The 25,158-nt window shown below is 44.0% G+C and overlaps 1 protein-coding gene across 2 annotated transcripts; it reads left to right on the top strand.

The window, feature by feature from the left end:
- The first annotated feature begins 8,051 nt into the window (after window positions 1-8,051).
- HNMT (histamine N-methyltransferase) lies at window positions 8,052-24,750 on the top strand. 2 transcript variants are annotated; one of them, XM_083153876.1, is made up of 7 exons: window positions 8,052-8,187; window positions 11,547-11,809; window positions 13,797-13,849; window positions 15,542-15,649; window positions 15,800-15,930; window positions 18,194-18,287; window positions 22,443-24,750. In XM_083153876.1, the coding sequence occupies exons 2-7, from the start codon at window positions 11,673-11,675 to the stop codon at window positions 22,799-22,801; spliced, it is 882 nt and encodes a 293-aa protein (XP_083010002.1). In that variant the 5' UTR covers window positions 8,052-8,187; window positions 11,547-11,672; the 3' UTR covers window positions 22,802-24,750. The 2 variants fall into 2 exon arrangements, with proteins under 2 accessions (XP_083010002.1, XP_083010003.1); XM_083153877.1 differs by having other exon boundaries at window positions 8,097-8,187; window positions 11,562-11,809.
- Window positions 24,751-25,158: the final 408 nt, after the last annotated feature.

Raw genomic sequence — 25,158 nt, 5'->3', positions numbered from 1 at the left:
GTTACATCTTCCCCCCATGCAGTGCACATGGTTTTGTCCACTTGAGAAGGAATTTTCCTTTGCGAGTGAACCAGAATAAGGGCCAATATGCACAAAAATACCATTAATGATATCCTTATCATGCATACTGTTTAAAAAATTGTCTAATGTGTAACACAATTTAACACAGCTTCCTTGGGTGTATTGTTTTCATTTATTTTGGAATATCCAGCTTTTTACTTGCATGGAATTTTTAAATGTCTATTTCTCATTTGCTGTATGATGCACAATAAAGTTTTCAGGTTTTTTTTCCCCCTGAAAGTATTTTTTTTTTTTAGACTAAAATTATAGCTGACCTTCTATTGACACAACGGCCAGTAAGTACTTGATAAAAAAAAGTAATGATTAGACAAATGAGGATATCACACATGAGTGATGAATGCTCATTAGAAAACATGTTGACTAACAGCTCTTCAATTATTTAATCAATGTTAATGAACTTCTGCAATAGTAATTAATCCAAATCCTGCTTAAAGGTGTATTACTCTATGTCCATCTTCTTTATTCAGATAGCTGAACAAATCTATATGCAATTACAGAAGCACTAGTAACATGTTTAACTGAACATTATACTGTGCTGTTGGGTCTGAAATGAGAATATTGGTTATATTGTAATACTGACTGTACGCACTGCCTTGTATCACACAATGTAGGTTAGAAAACACGGTACTTGTTTCCTAGCATGGCGCCCATCGCATGGTATACCATAAGACAAATATGGTATACGATGGCATGCGAAGCGATATTGTACAATAAAATATCGTATCGCATCGTATGCCATACAATGGCATACAATGCGATGGTATACAATTTTTTATTGTACAACCACCCTGATGGGTCCATACAGTCTTAAATGCCCCCCCATTGTCAACGCCACCCCCAGGATCAACGCCAACCCGAAGCGTGGCGAGCGCAGCGAGCCTGCGAGGGGTGGGGGTACGCGTCCTCTGACCTTTTCATACCCCCACTATCCACGTCAGCGTGAAGTTGATTTTAGATAGTGTGGCAAGCGCAGCGAGCCCGAAGTGTGGCGAGCGGATGCGGAATACATGTAAAGTTATAAGTGTCCGCTCGCCACGCTATCTACAATCAACTCCACGCCGCCGTGGATAGTGGGGGTATGAAAAAGTCGGAGGACGCGTACCGCCGCCCCTTGTGGGCTCGCGCTCGCCACGCCTCGGGTTGGCGTTGATCCTGGGGGTGGCGTTGACAATGGGGGGGGGGGGGGGGCATTTAACATTGTAAGGACCCATCAGGGTGGTTGTACAATAAAAAATCGTATACCATCGCATTGTATGCCATTGTATGGCATACGATGCGATACAATATTTTATTGTACAATATCGTGTCGCATCGCATGCATCGTATGCGGGTATATGGCATATGATGCATGCAATGGCATAAGAAGCCATAAGATGTAAATCGTGGGCGCCGTGCTAGGAAACAAGTACCGAAAACACTTCAAAGACATTTCCTGTTTCGTGTAACAGTAATAAAAGATTAATAATATTCCTAGTTAAGTGATTTCTCTAAGTTTTATAATTATGTAAACAAGTATACTTACAAGGTTTACTTTACTAAGCAAATCATATTTAGCAAAAACAAAGAAGAAACCCTCTTCCTGGGGCCTGATTATAGTACACATAAAAATTACACTTAATTAGATGCATATTAAAATATTCTAGTATGGGTATGTGTGTGTGTGTGTGTGTATATATATATATATATATATATATATATATATATATATATATATAAACTCCGTGTGTCTGCACTCGTGTTGAAATAAAGGCTTTTGCTTGCCTGGTGACTCCCGTATACTTTGACTGATACACGGGGCACTTCACACTCTCTCTGACGGTGGCACTCTGGACTTGGAAGAAGTAACAACAGAAAACTTTGGTAAAGCAACGTTTCAACGCTTTATTGCGTTTTTATCAAGGGCACTCACCAAATTCTTCACATAAATGGAAAACTTTTTATTACATCACCATTTCTGCAGTAATTATCTCCTTACTCGCAGGTAAGTTGTTTGAGGTCGACGTTTCGGCCTTTATCAAGACTTTATCAAGACTGCAACTATAGACAACCTTTCAGTTCCAGAGACCAGGGTACACTGACACTGCCTCCCAACCTGTACTATATACCAGGTGTCTCATTAGTTAACTCAATGCACCTGTGTACTGCACCTATGGTGTCCCACACAAAGCGATCATTGTTATCACATGTCCTCATACTACAATTTGGATTGGTTCTTAATAACCATTGCTTGCCACCACCAAAATGGCCATGCGTTCCACATCTATTTTCTGGGTTAAGCACATACTGGAAAAATCATTAGAAGGTGAGTGAGTTGTATATGGATTTGCAACTACACGGCGATCGGTGTGATTTTCGCAAGCTATTCGTAGCCTTGCAATGGCGTGTTTTCACTGTAAATATCCCCCAAAGTTCCCCAAATTGATATCTCATGCCATTTTTTATAGCAATCCTTTGTACCTCAAAAAAAAGCAGTCAGAAAATGATTTTAAAAACCTCCCTATTATTGCTTTACTATATTTTGTGTTATCCCCTCTCCCATGGCATATAATAACAATAAATAATTATAACAATAAAAAGACAGTTTCTGGGGAACAGCTGTATTTGACATAATAATACACAAAACATGCTCAAGGGCCACCTTAATTGATTGGAATGGAGTGCATCTCGTTTTGGATACAACACAGAAACAAATGATAAAAACATGTGTACTTGAAGACTTAATCATGTATGATTAATAGTCTGGAAGCAGGGGGTACAGTTTTTTATAATAGTTTGAAAGAGCAAGCGCTACAGATCTCTGAAGAGAACAATAAAATTAATAATCTGCAAACTATCAATGCTAAAATGAAAGTTGATGCTCTGATAAAGAGGACTGTTGAGACTCCGGATGGCAAAGGCTTTTAGAGCAATATAATCGGTACTTGACAAAAGAGTAATATTAATATTTACAGTTCTTTTACATTTTAGCCTTGTTTGTATTATAAGCCCAATGTACACACAGGATAAAGGATAAAATATCCATGTAACTGTGTAGAAATGTAATTAAATGTCTCTGGGTGTCAACATCATACCTAAATGCCAGCTCCTCCTAGGTGACCGCGAGTTGGGTTCTGAGCTGTGACATTATCATGCTCTTGGAGGAATCAACAGTACAGGCAGAGTCTCTGGGCGTAGCCCAGCATCTTAAGGAATGCTGGGTACGCCCATGAATGAGGGAGTCATGGGGACACTCCCCCTTACCATGAGGACATGCCCCAATTTTGGTCACAATTATTGGCAAGTCCAGTGACACCCCTGTTTTTTAGGAATATTTTCACGAATGTGGTACAGTGCAAAAGTGAGCAATGGCTCTGCCACCCTGCCAGTCACAGAGCTTCAGCATGGAAGTTGTTTGGGGTTAGATGCGCTCGCCACGCCAACCCGAAGCGTGGCGAGCGCAGCGAGCCCGCGAGGGGCGGCGGTACGCGTCCTCCGACCTTTTCATGCCCTACTATCCACTAGGGCGTGGTGTGAGAATATAATAGTGTGGCGAGCGCAGCGAGCCACCGAGCCCGAAGCGTGGCGAGCGCAGCGAGCCCCGCGAGGGGACGCGGATACCTTCACAGTTATGCGCGTCCCCTCGCGGGCTTCACAGGTGTCCGTGGCGAGGCGGACACCTGTGAAGCCCGCGAGGGGACGCGTCTACCTGTGAAGGGGCTCGCGGGGCTCGCTGCGCTCGCCACGCTTCGGGCTCGGTGGCTCGCTGCGCTCGCCACACTATTATATTCTCACACCACGCCCTAGTGGATAGTAGGGCATGAAAAGGTCGTAGGACGCGTACCGCCGCCCCTCGCGGGCTCGCTGCGCTCGCCACGCTTCGGGTTGGCGTGGATCGTGGGGTGGCGTTAAAAATTTGGGGGGACATTTATGGGTTAATTTGGCCTATTTGGCCCCAAATCGGGTCCATTGAGGCATTTAACAGTAAAATCGCGGTCAATCTGCCGTTTTAACATTGTTCCCTATGGGAAAATCGCGGTGATCGCGGGCATCGCGGCCATCCCGATTTACCCGCGATGCCCGCGATGACCGCGATTTTTACCCACGACGACCGCGATTTCAATCGCTGGCGCCGTTCTAGGTAAAGAGTACCGTTATTACTACTATTATTATTAGAAGTAGTATTAATAATAACTTTAGTTATGAAGCACTCTTTCTTCAAAAGGACCTAGGGTGCTTTACAGACATCAAAAACAATGCACACAATACAGAGAGTTCAGTAATAAAGAAAATAGAAAAAAGCCACAAAGACATAAAAAAAAAAGAAAACCTTGAGCACACAGTAAGCATAATACAGGATTTGTGTAAGCATTTTGGGTAATAGTTTCTACCGGTTGTGTATTGTACCCTCATAAGGTATCAGGTGAAGCAGCCATCTTGGGTGCATTGCAGAGGACTTCTCTGGATGGATTAGTCTACCCCTAGAAGAGATTATACAAAATGGGGTGACTGCAGCATTCTTATAGAAAGAGTAGGGTCCCAACAAGACCATCTTGTATTTTACTTCCTATCCACAAGCATACCCAGCCTTGTTGGGCACACCACGCAGGTTATGCTGTGGAAGATGAGGCATTTAAGGGCTCAAGGCATATATGGCAAACTGACTTTTGTTTAGAAGTATGATATGCCCTGTACGGAAAGATCCACATGAAGTACATCCTGCCCGTGGAGAAAGCATCCGAGGCAACCATCTGGGGTGCACTGTGTAGATTGCTGCTGGTAGGGTTTGCAAATAGCAGAGGTACACACTACAGGAATAGCACATGGTGTCCTGAAAGTACGCAGTAAGAAAACAAAACATGGTAAGGGCACATATGCAGGTAACCAATGTAGGGACGAAAATTAGGATAACATAATTTTAATAAAATGATAAATGTCCTGGTCACAATGGGAGCAGTAGAGTTGGATTGAGAATGTGGGGAGTGCACTAATGGGGAATGAAAATGTCCCTGCTGAGTCTGGTCCTCTCATTTCTCAGCTCCCTGCTCCCATTGGGGTGCCGGACGGGGTCCCGACAGTCGAGACAGTCAAAACACAGACAGACGGGTTCCCGACGGCCACCTGCTATTTTCCCTTGTGGGGGTCCATGCCCCCCCATAGAGGGAGAATAGAATAGGTGGCTTGCGTAGCTAGCCACCGTGCCCGCAAAGTGGCGAGCGCAGCGAGCCCTCAAGGGGCTAAGTTGCACTCACCATGCTGTCTGGGTCTTGCCAGTCGGGATCCCGATGTCGGGATAATGACTGTCGGGATCCCGACTGTCAAACCCCTTTTCCACACCCCTCCCATTGAGGGCAGTAAAGATGTTTACAGATGGAAGGGTAGCAGGCCTGGTCCCAGTGTTTTTTCTTGGGGCATGAAAAGTATAGTGAGAGATGGAAAACTCTCATAGCATGGTTGTGGCTTTTGCAGATTTACTGTTACGAGTCTGGGCTATGAGCGCTGGTTCTTCTATCACCTTTTATAATAATAAAAATAATAATGATTACTATTTATTTGTTGTAATGCCACATTAAAACACCTTCATGATTCAAATGAATGAAATCATTCAAGTGAATGTTATGTGCTTATAGTATATAATAAGTTTTAAATGTACCTTCATGTAATAGACATGTACAGCATAGCAGGCTTTGTCATTCATATCTAAGTTAATTGTTACTCGGAACAGCCATGTAACTATGCTCCTTTTTTTTAACTGACGCATTTTGCAATTGGTTTAGTAGATGCAAAATGCGTCCAACTCTAAATATTTCCCATTATGTGTTATCATGAATTGTTTCATAGAAAGTGAACATTTGTGGTGTACTAGAATCCATCTGGAGACTGGTAACAGCTGCAGACTGAAGATCCTAAGCGCTCTATTTCTCCAGGAATTTCTTTACCTCTGGCACAGATAATTAACTTCATATTCACTAATGAGAGGATTAGCCGCCTGTAAAATTGTGTTATGATATCAGCAAGGATGCAAGTAGATTATTATTGTTACAGGAGCTAAACATACTGGGGGGAAATTTACTAAAGAAAATACGCCTGAATTTGACATATTCATAGGCAGCCTTACCCCTGCTAAAGGTGCCCATACATGGTACAATATTCCCTGTGCGTTTTGTAGATCACATCGCATTGCGATTTGCATGCGATGCGATCAGGACCTAGATCAAAAAGCACAGGCTGCACAGACTTTATGTGCTGTGCAATGGGATGCCCGCAGAAGGGTGCATCGCATAGTACCATTGTACCGTGTATGGGCACATTAACTTAGCCTTTGATTCAAGGAGCTCCAAAGGCCCAGAAGAAGCAACAAGTGCAGCAACCGAGGGATCAAAAATGAATTCTTTCCTCTTCTCTGCTACACCAGGGTTGCCGACATTTACAGTCTCCTCTCCGGGAGAACGATGGAGAGGAGACTGTCAGCTGCACATCTGGGGGCGGGGCTGATGGAGATATCATTAGTCCCTGCTCCGAGTAATGCAAATCCCACAATTCACAATAAATATTAGCCCCGCCCCTCCACCAAAAAAAGTTGTGGATCGCAGCAATTTAAAACTCTGCCATCGGGAAAATGTGGGTGTCCGCCGGTATCAGGAAGTTGCCCACCTTTCCAGGGAGGGTGACCTGATTTTCGGGACCCTCCCGGCAATTCCGGGAGGGTAGGGTAGGCAACCCTGTACTATACCCGCAAGTTTGACTCCGTTCAATACATGCTTGACTACAGTACAGTAAAGCAGTTATATCAGTTGTTGGTTCCTAGTCCAACCCAGTTTTAACCCCTTCCAGTAGAGTTTCTCAGATCTGATCAATGTTCATAATGAATGTTCTAGTTAACATTTTCCTTTTGCATACAACAATCTTGAGTCCTTTCTTAATATACTTCAAGAAATGAAGGACATTTATTTTCCTTCTTATTTCTCTCTTGTTCCACCGAGGATTGCCATCTGTAAGCTTCTGTAAAATCTGACCTCAGGGGGCGGGGCTTAGCTTTATATACAGCAAGTGCATGCAAACAGAGTGCATGTGCACACTAATCATGTAGCCGCAGCTAAGTTCCTTGGTCACCCGCCTTAGAATCATACTTGCCTACCTGACCCTCTCCATGCGAGAGAAAATGCTCTGTTTCTGGACTTCCCTGGTAATGTATGATTACCATCACCTGTGCTGAAATACTTTTACCTAGCTCACCACAGGTGATGGCAATCATACATAACCAGGGAAGTCCAGGAATAGAGCATTTTATCCAGCATGGAGAGGGTCAGGTAGGCAAGTGAGCTTAGAATGCCATACCTCCCAACTTCTTTGCTTCATAAATAGGGACACTCACGCGGCAAAGCCGCGCGAGCGCCCGAAAAGGGGACGGGGCGTATGCAAATGAGGGTGCGGCTTATGCTAATTAGCCGCGACCTCATTTTAATACGAGAATAGACGCTGTGCGCATGCGCACAGCGTCTATTCTATTAGATTGGGGGGTCTGCCAACTGCCACCCCCCGCAGCGGGACAATGCCTGCCGTGGGTGGGACAGCGGGACAGGACCCGAAAATCGGGACTGTCCCTCTGTAATCGTGACAGTTGGGAGGTATGGAATGCTAAAACTATGGCAAGACATGCTGGGATGTGTAGTTTCACAACAGCTAGAGGGCCATAGTTTAGACATGCCTGTCCTAAAACCAAAAGAGTTTGCAGATCATAGATTCCTGCAAACTAGGGTTTTCATAGGAATATTTCTGTAGGTAGCTGCATTTCCTCTATAGCACAGCACACAACATCTTCAAACTGCAGTGAACTACTGTATATGATAACATGCTGAAAGCATTGCAAAATCTTTTTAATACTGTAGGTATATTTTTCTGTAGGTAGCTGCATTTCCTCTATAGCACTGCACACATTATGATATGCAGAGACAACAAGCACTTTGGGACTGGTGATTTAAATGTGCAAGCTGCAATCACTTCCTGCCCACATGGGTGCACAGGAATCTGGAGGGTGGGGAGAGAGTGCTGTGTAACAATGTCTGTGTTGCCATTTTCATCTAGCACTGTACACAGCAGCTGAGTGCTGACCAGCTACCCCTCTGACTGGTGAGTACAGACTTGCTGCTTCCTGTATGATTATAGAAAGACAATATAAAGTCTATAGAGACATTGCATGCACAGTGCAATGTTATTTTGTAAACTAGCACTCCGCCCTCCCTCTTCCTGCATCTACCCTGCAACAATCTGTCTTCAGTTAACTCTCTGGCTGGTCGGTAGGACTTTTCATTGTCTATTAAAGGAACAGTCATGTAATCCCTATCTGAGACTGGGGCAGAAGTATATAGAAATGCACCACACGCTAGATCTGGAAAAAGAAATGAGGAAAGTTAACAGTGATTCCCAACATAGCAGCACGTTCAGTAGTGCATGGAATTCTAAAGGAGGCTATACATATTGCACTAACACTGGGGTAGCCAACCTTAGTCCTCGAGAGCTACCAACAGTGCATGTTTTGCAGGTCTCCTCACAGAATCACAAGTGAGCTAATTAGCTCCATCTGTGGATCTTTTAAAATGTGTCAGTGATTAATGAGTGCAGCTGTGCAGCAGCTAGGTTGTCTGGAAAAGGTGAACTGTTGGTAGCTCTCGAGGGCTAGGGTTGGCTACCACTGCACTAACACATACTCGCCTACTTCTGAAAAATAGTTTCAGGGAGATTATAACTGGTAATAGAATTTTGAAAAGCACCCTATTGAGGGGACATGTCATGCTCCACCCAAGGGGCATGTCTAGTTCCATATATGGAGAGATTGTGAAAAGAAATTGTGAACGTGGCACCTAGAAGCGTGGGTGTGCACTGCTACATCTGGGAGGAATCTTTTAAAATTACTTATATCCAAATGTAGATGAGCCCTAGAGCAGTTAGTAAGAGATACTATACTGTAATGTAAATGCATCTATCTCTCATTCCTATTTTATCCCAAAAATGTAACAGTGTAATGTGGGCTAGGTGAAATGAGGGAGATTAGTAGACTAATGAGGGAGAGAGGGAGATTGCTCTTATTTCAGGGAGTCTCCTGCAGAATGCAGGAGGGTAGGAAACTATGTACTAAAAATAAATGATTATTTATGGCTAGCCTTCAAAGCATTTATTCTGCTTATTCCTACACATTCTTAAACACCGGGGAGATAGATATTTGGGGGGGGGATGCTCTAACATCCGCGCCCCCTTACCGCCGCACATCGCCTACATAATTATCGCATACAGTATGCTCTAACATATGCAATAATTATGGCAAAGGATAGCTCTTGCGTTAAGAACTGTCCTTTGAGGTGAGAGACAGCGGGTCCCTTCGGGACCCAGCGGCTCCCCCCTCCCTTCCCTTTCCCGGCGCTGCTGCTGCTGCTGCGCCGGGCTCTCCTTCCTGCACCCGGAAGAGGATCATAGTGCAGGGAGGAGGTCACAGGTCCGGACAGCACAGCACTGTGCTTTCTGGACAAAGGTGAGGGCGGGTCGGTGCGGGGCGGCGGTGGGTCACGGTAGAAGCCCATATGCTTCTATGGGGCATCGCCAGATTTTTCTGGCGATGCCCCCTGTCAGGATAACCCGGCGGGGGATGCTTAGAGCATTTTTAGTTCAGAGAATCTCCCCCATTATGCTGATTTGCGTATGCTCAATAGAGGTGTTCCCAGGAAAGTGGTGCGGGCACCATGTTCCTGGAGACCTGCACTTGAGCAGTAGACTTTGGCACAATGCCAGAGTCTACTGCACTGCCAGAGAGGATGGGGCCCAATCAGAGCCTACACACAAGCCTCCTCCTCTCTTAAAACGCCCCTGATTAGGGCATTCTCATGTAAGCAATATTAACAGGGCTTGTCTATAGAATTGTAGGCCATGTAATTTCCTGGAGTATCATATGCACCAAATATCGGTCAGCGAAAGTGCGCACTGATGATGAACAGCTAACCAAGCATATGGTTACAAGGCAGGCTTACGGCAAAGATACTGGTACTCTATGACTCTATGACTCACACTCTATGACTGTGTGACTATATACACTTTTTGAGTGCATGCAAATTGAAAGCATCCATGGTATCTACATTCATTCTTTCCTGTCCAGGAGATGCTTGGATAGGAGAAGCAGGAGGGCAGGGGCAGGGTTATTGCATCATTAAATCCCGCTTCTCATCAGGAAAATGTTACCTTTGGGGTAATTAGGAATTGGACAGAATGTGAGTGTATGTGTGTGGTGGGGGCACTCTATGAGTTGCTGCTCAACTTAGCATGAGGCCTAAAGAGGTGATTTCAGTTAAGGGTGAAGGGAGCAGATTGCCATTAAACACACACTTACCTCTTACCTAAGGGTAAAGTGAAAGACCGTGACTCACATTCAGTATCCAAAACAGCTTCATTCCAAAAGCATGGCAAGCACATAAGGTGTGTACACACTTGTACAATTTAGACTTTATTACAATTTAGACTACAGATGGAGCGGGGCTCATCATTGCAGGGGATGGCGATGGCGACGCCAGCCGCCATCTACCGCCACCTGTACAGCGAAAGGGGACGCATGCGCACGAGATGCGCGCGCTTCCCCTTCCGACGGCGCTTCCCCCGGGTCACCGCCGGCTTGTCGGCGGTCACCCGGGGTCCCCACCGACTCCCCGCACCCCCCCTAACCCTGTCCGTCTCCCTAAAGCGGAGACGGACAGGGTCCCCTCGCCCCGGCGACGGACACTGAGACGCGCGTGCGCATGAGACGCGCGCGTCTCAGTCAGATGGCAAGCCGGGCTGCTGGCGAATCGCCAGCGGTGACGTTCTGGCGATTTGCCAGCAAAGCTGAGCCCGGCCCCATCTGTATATTACAATTTAGACTATCTGCATACAATTTAGACTATATAGTGCAGATCTGCACTATATAGTCTATGCAGCAAAGACTTTCTGGCTGCGATACGGAAGCGCGCATCGCGATCGCATCGGGATCGCAAAGGTTAAAACCCATATAATCTGCATGAGATCCAGATAAGATTTTGACTATATAGTCAGATTCTCATGCACATTGTACAGGTGTGTAGACACCAATAGACTGGTGTGAGGGCAGGTGCCCAACAGCAATTTCAATAGAGCCTTGTCAGTTTTAAGCCCTTGAATAATGAGTGACCTTTGACTTAATATATGTTTATTTATGCTTGTAATTGTCTATATATTAGACCTATATTGAAAATATTGTACCTATTGTACCTTCCTTGGTTTCTGATAGATTTTATGACAGAATATTTTAACAGTGCTGTGTCACAAACATTAGATTTAGTTGGTTATTAGGCAGTATGGAACATACAGTGACTGTGTACTGCAGAAGGTAGTTAGACAGGAGATTATTCACAGGGAATATTATGCAGAGGAATATTAGCCCATCATAATTGCTGATACATATTTGCAGATATAGCTTATTGCCATGTCTACAGGTGTTATTTCCCCAGGGAAGGGAAACAATCTCAGTTAGACCTGATCATTCTGAGAACGCAACTAGTACTGAGGCCAAGAAAAACACAAGACGGCCTCCCTCTCCTCCTTGCTGTACAGAAGGAAACATGGAGACGGCATTGAGAAGCCTGATCACAGACAACAGCCGTTACGTGGAGAGCTTTCGTCTTTTCCTTAAGAATTCCACAGAACACCAGTGTATGCAGCAGTTTATAGAGAGCAAGCTGACAGACATTATATCCAGGTAAGATGTTTGCTTCATTTCTGACAGGGTGATGCTGATCAGCAGTGATTTCTAGTGAGAGCCTGTCTGATAACGAGGCCAAATCTTAGCAAATACAGTAGCTAATCCTTTTCATCATGAAATATAAGTCTGTTTATGATGGTGTGAAGGCCATACAAGGCTATGTCCAATTTTGACTATGCAATTTCCCTTGAAGTGTATGGAGCTGATTTTGACAATGTGCACTTGTGATTTTGACTATATTGCTAGGTAAGCCAAAATCGCACTGTATGTACTGTATGCACCTTCATGTATTTATACAGAGCTCCAGTGTGACAATGCTGCACAAGATGCTGCATAGCAAGCCTTGTAACGCCACCCACCAGGCGTGCAAATGCCCACCCCACCACCTATCAAATATATATGTGCCGCACTGCCAATGGATGATTTGCATATACATCCATTCACAGGCTAGCGTGCGGGCCCAAAATCATGACCATCAAATGATTCCTACAGTGATCACAAATCTGTCAGTCTCTGCTAACTTAGACTTGTGGTGTCCTGCTCCGAGAACTGGGCAGGCGGCTGACATCCAGTGACATCAGTCACCCATCCCCGGAAATGCAGGTACCTGCCTGCGTTCGCATGGGGATGCCCAGTGTTTTTGTGGGTACGCCCAGGAAATGTAGGGCATTTGCATGCCTCCTGCCCGCCTCCTCCAAGATCCCATCCCATGTGAGCATCACGGAGACTATGCAAGACTCCGAAGGCTCCCGCACAGAAGCCCTGCACATGTGCATAAGCGAATATGTGCAGGGCTTCCCTAGCGGTCCCCCGCGCATTTGCAAATCAGACAAAATCTCACAGACAAGAGACCAGGTGTTGAGCGTCACTTACTATGCGTCTATGCACAATATGGCACGAAATGCTCAGTTCAAATGAGGTTCTCCAAGATGAGTAGCATATTCTATTTTCCTTTAAGGTTTTGGTACAGGTTGAGTCTCCCTTGTCTGTATATTCCAAAAACTGAAATATTCCGAAAACTGGGGTTTTTCCGATTTTTTGGGTTTTACACACACACACACACACACACATACACTCTTTTTTTCATACTCACCTTGTCCTCCGGTGTCAGCAGCATCTCCGGTCCCAAGGATATAATGTCCGGAGCTCTCGCGCAATGCACCCCTGGGACCGGAGATGCCACTAAAGAGGATACCGATGACCGCTGTAGATGTCTGGGGACACCGCGGATGTCGTGGGCTAGCGGTATAGTTTGGTATCATTTATGTATTTTAATTATGAAATAAGACACACATTTTCAGCGGAAAGACTTTTCACCTGGCTGACCTGGATGGGACCTTGCACACTGAAAGTTATTTGGTGCGACTAAGGCAACAGTAAGAAAGGACACATCTGTGTGCAGGTCTTTACACATCTGTGAGGTGCCTCCTTTCTTTATCTGTACTTTTAGTGCTCAGTGTATTGTATAAAAGATGAGAGAAGGCATCACCTAAAAAGCACCTAGCTGCCATTTTACCAGCTGTGTTTGACAGCTAGGAGCTGATTATTTGGAGCTGGGAGACTCAACTGTACCTTCCAAAAATTCAGGTTGAGTTGGCATATATAATCTATAAATAGTTTGTATCGATTTGTAACTGTTGAGGGGTATCAATCCTTATAGAAAGATACATCGGAAAGAGATAAACCACTAACCAATATGTCCCTGTCAATTTCAGGTTGTATATGATTGGTCAGGAACCCCTCATTTAAGCAATATGAGCAGAGCAAGTATTTTTAATAGCGATAACTATTATATTTATCTATTAGAGGGGAGGAAAATACTACTTTGGGGTCTTTAAAGACACGATATTGAGCCCTGCAATTCTCAAAATATTTTATTTCCTGTTAAACACTTCTTCGACATGTTTTCTTACACTCCTTTAGAACGAGGAATACACTTGTTTAATGTCAGTGTGTATGAACAAGTATTTTGTCTCTTTCTAAGTCTAGGGAACGGAAAGCCGGTCATCCGCGTCCTCAGTGTAGGAGGTGGCTCAGGTAAGGATGGACTAATTAATATACAGTATGTAAAGGCTTCAAACGTAAGGCACAATGCAGCATAAGGAATAACGACAGACAGTTTTAGTGATGCTTTTCCTCTAATACATGATTTTTCCATTTAAAATGATTAAAAGGAGATATGTACAGTGTTCGCAAGTGGATATTCATCTCTGCCTGTTTCAGTGGCATTTTATTATTATAGCGCATGTCCTTACATAGAGTTCCTTAATCAGTAAATGTGCATATAACTGCAGGGGATGCAAAGGTGTCTGTATTTCAACCACAACTCCACATGCCGCTGAAAACTAATGGTGTGAGGCTGTAATGAGGATGTTCTGTAGTGAGGTGTTCTCACATATGCTAGGTTTAGGGGGAGCAATTTGGGTGATCACCCCCTCATAACACAATAAGTACTAAGTCGTTGCTAGTGATAAAGTGAAGAGAGATAAAGTACCAGCCAATTAGCACTTAACTCCCATGTTACAGGCTGTGTTTATATAATAACAGCTAGGAGCTGATTGGTTGGTGGTCTATCTCCGCCCCCTTTATCACTTTCCAAAGCTTAGTTTATCTGTCCCTTTGAGAGACTGGGACCTCCAGGGACCAGGATCACAGCTGGCTATGCCTGCTCACTCACTGAATATCTGATACAGTATACAGATGTGTCCTTTTGTAGTTTTACTGTATTGCACGCACAATGCCGCAGGGGATTCTCCGCTTAACAGGCATACGCTAACCATGGGTCCTCAAACTGCGGCCCTCCAGATGTTGTGCCACAGTTTTAACACTCCCTTATAGCAAAAATGTGGCAAGGCATGCTGGGATTTGTAGTTTCACAACATGGATTCTGGTTTTTTTGTGAGGGGTAATGAGTACATGGAGGAAACTCATGCAGACACAAGGAGAATATACAAACTCCACAAGGCTAGGTCACATTGCATGATTGGACAATATTGGGTAATTATGCAATCACTAGTTAAAAGCCCATCAAAATGAGCTCCATTTACCGCACCTCATAGAGGTGAGGAGCAGTTAGCCTTATATATCCTTATTGGGGTAAATTTACAGTACTAAGATGGGAGTGCTATTGAAAATGGGATGTTGCCTATAGCAACCAATCAGATTATGGCCCAGATGCACTAAGTTTAAAAAGTGATAAAATGGTGAGTGATAAACAGCCAGCCAATCAGCTCCTGCCTGACATTTTTCAAACACAGCAGGTGACATGGCAGGTAGGAGCTGATTGGCTGGCTGTTCATCACTCTCCATTTTATCACTTTTGAAGCTTAAGTGCATCTGGCCCTATATATTTTATCGTCTAGAGGGTGCTTAATAAAAAAAAGTACAATCTTCAATAGAACTCCCATCTTAGTAAATTTACCCCATAAAGTCCCATTTTCTGTTGGACAGTTTCACTTTGTGACAGGCACAGGTGGTGTGGCCAAAAATGTTGTATTTGGCCAGTGCAGAATCTGCTTATGTCGAAGTAAACCAGTGGTGAGACCTGGGCAATAAAATATTTTGTGGTGCTACTACTACTACTACTACTACTACTACTACTACTACTACTACTACTACTACTACTACTACTACTACTACTACTACTACTACTACTACTACTACTACTACTACACAGACAATAATTTATGTGTTTTTTTTTTCACAATATATTTCTTTAAACAATTTTAGGTGAAATTGATCTACAAATTCTCTCCAAGATACATGCCCGATATCCCAAACTCTCCATTAATAATGATATTATTGAGCCAAGTCCAGAACAAATACTGAGCTACAAAGGTAAGTGTACAGTACTTCCCTGGCTCTGTAGTGTGTGAACTTTGAACTCATTGAGTACGTGTCAGTGTTTTACTTCCCAGTGTACTCTGAAAAGAATAAAGAGCTTTTTTTCACTGTTTTATTGCAGTACATGTGTTCTACTTGTTTCAGAGCGTGTTGCCAAGACGCCCGGCCTCGACCATATCAATTTCTGCTGGCATAAAAAAACCTCTGCTGAGTTTGAGCTTCAAGTAAATGAAAAGAAGCTGGATACAAAGTATGATTTTATTCATATGATCCAGGTAATTGTTGTTATTTATGCTACAACTTATCATTAAATGTTGTTGTTGTAGTAGAGCTTTTATAGACATGGGCCTAGAATACATTAATGATTAGCATGTGATATATCCCTAATTCAGTAAGCGACGCTAATTGCTGAAAATCACTAATCTGCGTTTCTCAGCCATCTATACATGTGCAAGCTCTGAAACGTGTCTGGCCTGTTGGTGGGGTGCAGCAGCTGCATGCCATCACTCGTAGTTCTGCAATTCCAAACAAGACCACCTAATGGCTGGCTTCGCAGCTATGGTGCGACTCTTAGGGGGGATTCTGGGTTATATGCTATTTAGTGTATTTGGTCCAGGGGCCGATGTTTGGGGTCTGCTCATGCATATCGGCGAATATACACATGTGCAGTCCCGATGTGCGAACGCCGAGGAGTTCACAGACAGCTGGGTGGTTAGTGGGCGGGCAGGGGTTTGTTGCATGAAGACACCCAGTGTTTCCTGGGCATGTCCCCATGCAAACCCAGGCATGACGAAACCTGCACGGGGTGGGTGACTGAAGTCACAGGACGTCAGCGCCCTGTTCTCAGCCATTCACTCACCTGGTGGGCATGGTCGCATCAGGAGGAGGAGCCTGGCATGTGGAGTGGTCTTGCACTGTGCTCTGTTCAAGTCTGTACACTCTGGGTGTTTCTGCCCAGCGTGTATGGCCAGCGATGAAGTGCACATCGTTGTCCGGAAAATCGCTCACACATACACACTGAGAGATCTTCTCAGATGAGTAGGAGACTATGCAAAGCCGTGCACTCCTCCTGTCAAACAGTACGATGGACGGCGGCGGTCGGCAATGATGCGGAAGTGCACATCAGTGCTCATCATCTGATCATACCGCTCATCGCCCGGTTATACACACTGACTGCTTTCAGCTCAAAATCAACTAGTTTGTATGGCCTTATGGCTTCCACTAATCCACTAAAGAACCAGGCTAGGTATGGTCATCACTGATTTCAGAGACCCACCAAAAAATGCCTTGGCAGCGGTTTCATAAACACTCCCAGAAAACACTGGCTTCCTGTCAATCAACCTGGGGGGGCAATTTAGACCTATTCATTTGTGTACGAATATGGCCCCGTGTCAGATGGTGGGGGGTCTGCGCTTGTGCATCCACAAACCGCGGGAGCGAATGGCTTCGGCAAATTTCACACTTGCCAAGCTGGTCGCTCCAGAGAGGCAGGGGGCCCGAGGGGCTGGAGCAGGGGAATAGATAGCATTTTATGGGCTTCCCCTTAAAAACACTGGACATTCCTCTGGGAACGCAGATGGGTCACATGACGTCAGTGCCTGCCCGAATATGGCCATCTCCGTCGGGAATAAAAGTCAGTTTAGACTAACTTTTATTACCAAAGGGGAGAAAAATCATTCGATGGTCAGTGACCATCAAATGATTTCTCTCCCCTTCGGCCGGATGCGAGATGATTTGTTCTCGTACACATCCCATGACAGCGAGGGAGATGTGTGCTCTCTGTGTGGCCTGCAATGTGCCTCGTGAAGGCACCCATGACCAAGTGTATTTTTTCTCACATCCTATAGAAATGTACAGAAAAATGTGCAAAGGTTGCTTAGCATAATTGCTGGTAACTTGTGCAACCAGTTATGGAAGCCTATTTTTCCATACTTAACTCGTCTTCCGATGTCCAGGGCGGCGTTCAGGATCCTCTTCAGCGGCATCTCTGGTCCCAGGTGTGCATTGCGCTAGTCCCCAGCTCGCACTCGCACTCGCACAATGCACCCATGGGACCGGAGATGCCGCTGGTGAGGATCCTGAAGGCCGCCGTGGATGTCGGGGGACCATCGGGGCACCACCAGTGGACCAGGTAAGTATGGGGTAAAAAAATATATCAGAATCTGGAAAAATCATTTGGTGAATGTGCACATTTCCAGGTGCTTTCCTAGTAAAGTGATATAGCAAAAGGTTTATTTAACCCTTTGAGTGCCAACGTTTCTATAAGAGATGTGCAAACGATCCTCTAAAAATGCCAGGTAAGTTCAGGAATATGAATCACTTTAGTTATTGCCGGCAAATGATTTGACGTCAATTAATTGAAGTTTTGTTAAACACAGCACCAAAAAAAGAGCAGTCGCTGTGACCATTTCTAGCGGATTTTTTTCACATCTCTCACAGCAACGTTGGCCCTCAATGGGTTAATAAAACGGGTCACATCTAAGTGGACTTTATTAAAGTATGACATTTAAATGACCATCTTGTCCTACGTATTTCCAGATGCTGTACTATGTGAAAGATGTTCATGCCACATTACAGTTCTTCAGGACCTGTTTGGCACTGGATGGAAAACTCCTTATTATCCTTGTATCTGGTAAGACATGGATGGAGCTTTTGTTCACTATAAGTATTTGGCACAGATGTCACAGTCTACTAGCCTATGTAATACGTCAAATAAATACCTTCTGTACACTGGTGGTAACATTTGTCAAAGACATCGTTTCTGCTCATATTAGTGATATACTGTATTTTAGGGCTATTTAATGAAAGAAAATCTCCCACAGTACTGTCATAGACGCACACAGCTGATCACATTGGCCCCATCCCTGCAATGCTGTCTCTGCCTAGTGGCAGAGAAAGCTGTGCACAAGCTAAGATTGCACAGTAAGCACTATGATTCGCTAGCTGAAGCTGACTTAATTATCACAGGACTTGTTTTTTTACTTTTTTTTATTTAAGTTCATGACAGATCGCATCTTCCATTATAAGTATGGGAAATGCGTTCTGGTTACTAAAAAAAATGAAAATGGGATTGGAACTGTTTTTCCCCCAAAAAAACATTTAATGCATTCAGATTATACTAAATTGTAATTGGCTCCTATGCACCCTTGCAATGTACTTTTGTTACATTAGCAACATGACTGAAAAAATAGCTTGTTATAGCTAAAGCTGGGTACAAATTAGATGACACCGCGAATTATGTTATGTCATCAACAATTTCCCTTGAACTGGCTGTTTTCCCTGACAAACTATATCTTGCATACACATAAAAATATCGTTCATTGGCCACACCCAGGAGCAAGTTGTTGTTGTTCACAATACAGTCAGGGTTTTACAGCAGGCACAGATGACAGAGGGGGTCTCTTCTGGGAGGCAATGGAGTCATCTGTCGCCAGGCTCCTGCTCCCAAGGGGGCACCTCTCCTCCCCTGCACATTTGAAATACTTAATTGAAAGTTGTCGATAATGATTAAGTGGCTGACTCCTCCTAGCAGGACTATAGATGTCACACTCTCTTAATTTTAAACATAATACACATACAGTAACATGTTTTTATTTAAGGTGGTGGTGTGTGTGTGTGCATGTGTGTGTGTGTGTGTGTGTGTGTGTGTGTGTGTGTGTGTGTGTGTGGGGATCCAATTATTTATCTTGCCTCCTGGCAACTGGGACGAACTTATGTCACTGAGTGGTTCCCAAGCTTTTTAGAGTATCAGAATGCTTTTCCCGGCGCTCCTTAAGCCAAAAGTTGCTTATTGAAAAATGTTAAAAATATTTATCAAATTCTATAAATTGTGGTTTATATGTCATCCTTAGGGTCATTTATGTGGTGAGGGAAAGGATTCACATATTTTATGTTGGGAAGTCACAAGCACTAGTTTTGCCCATTATACTCACCAATTTGAATTTGAATTTCTCCTGGACCACCAACCCGAGGCACCCCTGCAAGTGTCTCATGGCACCCCAGGGTGCCACGGCAAACAGTTTGGCAACCACTGGCATACACACTAGACAATATGCAAGAAAATATTGTATATTGGGGCTAATTCTGCATGGATTGCTCATCGGAAAATTTGCAAATCAAGCGATTATTGATCGACTGCTTAAACACAACAAAGCCACAGTTTGGCTCACAGGAAGTCGTGTGTGGGGGTGGAAACCTGCAATTTTCTGTGTATGACCACTTCCAGCATGTCTCAGTGGCAGAAACCTCAGACGTACTCACAATTGGAAAGATGGCAAAATCTCTTTGATGGTTTGGGAATTGTGTATGGATTTGCGAAAGGACTGCGATTTGTGATTCATTAGCAATTCTTTTGGAATTAAGAAAGTGGCATCTTCTTTCTCTGTCTGGGCGGCACCTTTCTCCTCGCAGTCCACTGTGAATTCTCACATTAGTGATCCATGCTGAATTAAACCCTATATCGTTATAATGCATATCGTTAACCAAAATCCTCTAATTTGTACCCAGCTTAACCCACAAACTAATTGTGGTGCCAAATGGGGATATTTGGCGTAATTGGAGCATAGATGAGTGTGGACACCTCTGCTTAGTAGCTTCCATCTGCTTTGCAGAAGCTCTTTCATGATTGCCTCTATGCAGGGCCGCCATCAGGGTGGTACTGTGGGCACAGCTGTCCCGGGACCGGCCACTCTGACAAAGAGGGAAGGGCCCGGGCTGCTCATTCCACCCATCGGCATCCCTCAGCAGCGAACAGTGCGGCCACACGCGACACACAGCCTACATCTATCCTGGACCATGCCCCCCGCGGCATCATGCCTGTTGGCCACTGTGAGCGGCCTGTCACTCACATCACCGGCTGCTCTGTCCCTCCTTCCCTGCTGAGGCCCGACAAATTGGAGAGCAGATGGGACTGGAGGTAGGGTCCGATGCTCCGCCCCTTATAAATGCGTGCCCTTGTGTGTGCGCGCACTGTGACACAATGACGGCATTCGTTTACGTTATGTCATCACTGCCACCAGACCGCCAGCCCTAGCGCCCACCCATCCGCTGCCCGTGTTCTATCCACTTGTGCCCCACCCTGCCATGTACTCTGTGTAATTGTGCTGCTGCCAAGACACAGGTGAAGAAAGAAGGAGCATACGGAGGGAGGGCTGCAGCTGCCAGTGCTTCTCTGATCTCTCTGAGGAGGAGGATAAAATTCCCAGGCCTGGCAGAAACCAACCAGACCAGTCTAGTTACAGAAGTTCAACTAGTTACCACTGAGCAAAGTAAGTGGTAACTGAGTCAGACACAGTGCTGTGGGCTAAGTCTGCTAGTTCACATGCATTGTGCTGTGGTAGGTTTAGCCAATGAGCATGTGCTGTGCCCCCCACCGGCATTGTTTGGGATATAATAATAACTATAATAATAATAATTTAGGCAAAGGGAGGGGGATTTCTGTGTGCCTCTATGATACACTGAGATGCCCATAACTTCCTGTGGTTGAGAGGTGTCTTCAATCTGCGAGCGCTGTACAAATCATTCGCTGGTCGGCGACCAGCGAATGATATTCTCCCCGCACGAAAGCTGTGAATGGATTTTTATGCAAAAATAGTACAGTACAAAAGATAAGACAGAGCTCTGGGTCTTAAAGATAATATCATTGCTGTGCAGTTCCAACAATTAATTCTTGCCCTTACTCCACCCTGTCAGACATGATAGTAATTTAAAACTTTCTATTTTTAATATTTGTGTAATGCAACAACTCTATTATCTACAAGATCAGAGATGCTGGGGTAGAGACCCAATCCTGTGTACAAATTGATATGACAGGCATCGACCGTATTTTGGGAAAAACACGAATATGAGATTCTGCTGTATTTCCCGATTCGTATTTTCCGATGCTGTGGCCGGTCACATCCATTCATATTCGTATTTTGCTGCCCTGTGTAAAAAAATAAAAATAATAATAATAAAAAAGAGAGTGAGGTCCCCCTCCACTGCTATTAGCAGCCCCAGGCTTAAAGAGCCGCTCCTGGTTTAAGAAATTTAGGGGACAAAGAAGTTGGGGTTCCCCAGGATTTCTAAAACCAGCACCAGCTCATGGGCTGGTCTGCCCCCCAGCCAATCAGGAGTGGAGCTCCCCTGGAGACCGCTCCTGATTGGCTAGGGGTATGCTGGAGGGGGGACCCCTTAATTGGGGGGTCCCAATTCTGCGAGGGTCCCAGTCAGTGGGATTTGTGTTTCTGTTTGGGTCCATGCTGGTAGTAGCCATGGGGGTTAGGGACACACCTTTTAAAAAAACAATATATTTTCCAGGCGTTTTTCAGGATCAAATACTGACCGTATTTTACATACGGCGGCTGGTTAGTAAATTTGGAATCACCATTCGAATGTATGGTGATTCGTATTCATATTCTTTCAATGGCATATGCATTCATATTCCAGTATATGAATACAAAAATGCCTCTGTAAAGAATACGAATACACGTACACTGTAAAGAATATGAATACCCATACACTGTAAAGAATACGAATACCCATTCAGAATTTGTAAATTCTGAAATACGTATTTACGGCCATATACTAAAATACAAATGGCTACGAATACGTATTTTAGTAATTTTATCCCGCTGTCTTTTCTTTTGCACCCGAACTATTATGACTTGGGATCAACAGGTGTCTGAGAGTTACATTAGATTGCAAAGCCTAGCATAGCAAGGTTCCCATTTAACTAATTGGGGTAATAATAGATCCTCCCTACATGAAATTAAATGTATAAAACCAACTCATGATTATGTTTTGTCAGGACACAGTGGGTGGTCTACATTGTGGAAGAAATACGGATCCCGCTTACCTTTCAATGATCAGTGCCTGTACATCACAGCAGGCCACATCGCGGACATGCTCAGCTCAATGGGGGCAAAGTATCAGTGCTATGACTTGGAGTCTGAAATGGATATAACAGAATGTTTCCTGCAAGGGGACCGCAATGGGGAGTTGTTGCTGGACTTTTTAACTGAGACCTGTGAATTTAAGAAAAATGCCCCCCCTGAGCTCAGGGATGAAATAATACATGATCTGAAGAGCCCGGGGTGCAGCTCTATCAAAGATGGAAAGATTATTTTTAATAACAATCTTAGTGTGATTGTGGTTGAAAATGAATAGTTGGTTTCACTCATACATACATATATATAATACATATACCTATGCACATGTCATTTTATATATGAGAAAACATAGATTAATCCAGTATAGCAATCAATAAATCTTTACAGTTGACACAATGAAAAATAATACATACTTTTGAAATGATAACAGTTTGATGTATTTTGCACCTATGGTAAACATTACTTACTAAACTAAAGCAATCTGTACATGGTGCCACTGTAGTTGGAATTGCTCCCTTACAGTATTATTAAGTTTGATAGTGACTAGGATATTAGGCAGGATGTTCTAAAGCAGAAATGCTGTTAAAAACCCTGTTATCTGTGTTTTTACCTCATTTCTGTATGCTCTATTGTCCCTCTGCAGTGTTTTCGCTGCAGCGCTGGCGATTACCTGCAGAAGCCTATGGGCTTCTTACCGCAGCCCTGTTTTAGGGATCCATACCGGATGCCTCCCAGCATGCCCTGAGGCTGGACCCGGTGCTATGCGCATGCACAGATGGAATCTTGGTTCTCAGACCCGGAAGTCCAGTGCCGGAGCCGCATCGCAAGGGACAGCTCTTATCTCGTGTTTGAATGGGATAAGAGCTTGGCTGGGATTACATATCCATATATACGATCTATCACATGTGATCCTGCCACCTGCGAAGGGGAAATGTCGACCTAGTGTAATACTAGCATACATATAGAATGGGGCCTTTAAAAGGTGTTACATTTATAATAATTAATATAGAAATATTGAAGTCTGTTAGTTATTTTGAGAAGAATAATTTATTTTATCTGAAAGATTAATTATAAAATGTGTTAATTACATGGAATCAGCAGAATAAGCAAACAAATGGACAGATGTTTTCTTTCTGTATTTTATTTAATGACTGTGGACCTTATTCTGGTCCATTCGCAAGGCTTTGTGCATACGCACAGGGCCAATATTTCCTTTATGCGCATTTTTGCACATGTGCATGCGCTGGGTACGTGTGTCCATGGCGTATAGTTTGCTGGGTGCATCCTTGTAAACGGAGGGCATTCTGATGGTAATGGGCCGATGACGCGAGTGCGACGGGGGTGCTGTCAGCTAACATCACCGGATGTCAGCTGCTCGCCCATCTCCCTCGAAATGTGCACGCAGATCTAAGGTTGCTCTGACCATCGAATGATGTTGGTGTTACCCTGCAGGCTGCGAATAGATGTTTATGTTAAACATCCATTAGTACGATCATATGGGCATTGCGAATGGTGGTCCGGCGTACCACCATTCGCAAGGCGGGATCTGGTTTACTCGCAAGGGTGCGAACTTGCATCCGAGCGAATGAACCAGAATAAGGTCCTTTATGTGACAGACATAAGGTAATTACAACATTTCCAGCTCTAATTAGGAGTATAATGAAGAACTTTTTGAGAAGTTATTAGACCGGCTGCAATGTGAGGTGATCCTGACCTAACTGGAGAAAAGCTTATCTACAATGTGCACAAACTTGCAAACTAATCCTATGTTTTCACTGTTTGTACCTGTAATATACTACACCAGGTTTTCTTGGTATTTTCTTTTGTAAATTACACTTTGTTAATGAGTCACTCGGCTTTATGTCGCACCTTTAATGACAAACTAAAAGCATTCAGTGGGTCATGCTGTAATGTGAAATGTTTCAGGAAAGGCTCCCAGCAGGCGGTTCCCACTCTCTAATCATTGTACTATTTCTGGAGTCTTTGCTTTTTCATTTCTTTTGCCATTTTAAAATATTTTTAAATAAAGTTTTTTTGTATAACTACTGGAGACAGCCACACTCCTGATTTGAAGATTTAACCCTTTGAATGCCAACATCTCTGTGATCAATGTGCCAATGATCCTCTAACAATGACAGTGTTGCTCACATTTGTTATATAACTTCAAATAAAAAAATGTTGTGTAAAAAAAAGGTTATATTTCCTATATAAGGTAGACATTACAGACCATTATGATATATAAAAATGTTTGCTTGGCAATTTTTACACCTATTTTAAACAAATTAACTTGGCACTCAAATGGTGACATAAGTGGTGCATTTATGCAAAGTACAGTGGATCTTTGCTGCAAAACAGTTGCACCACACAAGAGGCCAGATTAAGCATGGATCAGAGAATCAGAGAAAACACAGTCGATTATAAGCAAATAGCAGAAACAGAAAGAATAAACGCCCATTGCAAATTTGTGAATGCTTATTGTGCAAACTGACTACCTTAAGGCCGGGGTGGTTGGCAGCTCCTCTCTTCTCACAGGTGTAGTGCAGTTGAGAAGTTCCTAGTTCCCCAGCTCGCAGTGCAGTTTAGAAGTTCCCGGACCAACTGCCAGTCAAAAGAAGTGCAGCATGCAGCAAGGCT

This window comes from Crinia signifera, chromosome 7 (genome assembly GCF_055691185.1).
Source record: "Crinia signifera chromosome 7, ASM5569118v1, whole genome shotgun sequence".
Lineage (NCBI taxonomy): Eukaryota > Metazoa > Chordata > Amphibia > Anura > Myobatrachidae > Crinia > Crinia signifera.
This window is presented reverse-complemented; position numbering and strand designations above follow the sequence as displayed.